The 866-nt window shown below is 67.2% G+C and overlaps 1 protein-coding gene across 1 annotated transcript in view; it reads left to right on the top strand.

The window, feature by feature from the left end:
• Positions 1-736: 736 nt before the first annotated feature.
• The window catches only part of LOC109386387 (translation initiation factor IF-2), a 1,247-nt gene continuing 1,117 nt past the window's right edge, over positions 737-866 (top strand). The window contains exon 1 of the mRNA XM_019649472.1: positions 737-859. Coding sequence (XP_019505017.1) covers positions 737-859 — 123 coding nt within the window. The remainder of the gene's footprint in view (positions 860-866) is intronic.

The following is an 866-nucleotide window of genomic DNA, read 5'->3' as shown; positions in this document are numbered from 1 at the left end:
CTGCAGAGCCGGAGACCCGACACCTGCCCGCGCGGTGCGGATTGTGAGCTGCTGGCGCGCACCATGCGCCCAGCCCGGATGCGCGCGCTGGCCCCTCGGGTCCCGGAGCCCTCCGGACCTCAGAGCGCCGCTCGGCGCTCCTGAGGGACCGCGAACTGGCCCGTGGCCTCCCCAGCCGCAAGTGGCCCAGTTTGCAGTCAATACGCCTGTTCCTCCCACCCGGCACTCCACAGCCACACAAGCGGGACCTGGGCAGGGGCAACCACTGCAGGCCTATTGGGGGTCCAGTTCCCACCTTCTCCATTCCTTCTTCTCTGAAGGAGACCCTGGTCTTCTATCCTACACCTCACACACATACATACACACATACAATCCCAGAGGAAAGAGACGCTCAGCAAATATTGGTAGCAGCTGTGCCAGCCAAACCCGGAGGGACCCCGAGGGTGAGCACTGAGTACCAGCCCGCGATTCTCCAGGCAGGCACGGACAGGTCAATTAGGGCTCTGCCCAAGGACCGAAGCTTACCTCTGTCCAACACCCCCCGCCCGCTCTCCCAGTTGCCCCCAACAGTCCCGACGGCGCGGGCGGCTGGACACTCACCTCTGTGTCGTAGAGCCTTAGGTCGAGGAAGTAGGGGCGCAGGAGCGACTCGTTGCGGATCTGCTCGATGGCCAGTTCCACCGCGGGAAGCACGCCGCGCCCGATGCTGCCCTTGGCCACCTCCTTGGTGAGCGGCATGAGGCCCATGATCGAGAGCGGCGGGCTGCTGGGCGGTGGCCGGGGTGCGCCCCGCGCCCAGCCCCAGGCCCCGGGCGCCAGCGGCAGTAGGAGCGGCAGCAGCAGCAGCAGCAGCAGGCGCGCGGGCG

The sequence above is a fragment of the Hipposideros armiger genome, unplaced genomic scaffold (genome assembly GCF_001890085.2).
Source record: "Hipposideros armiger isolate ML-2016 unplaced genomic scaffold, ASM189008v1 scaffold_133, whole genome shotgun sequence".
NCBI classification, from domain to species: domain Eukaryota; kingdom Metazoa; phylum Chordata; class Mammalia; order Chiroptera; family Hipposideridae; genus Hipposideros; species Hipposideros armiger.
The sequence above is the reverse complement of the archived record's forward strand: the minus strand, read 5'-3'. Positions and strand labels throughout refer to the sequence as shown.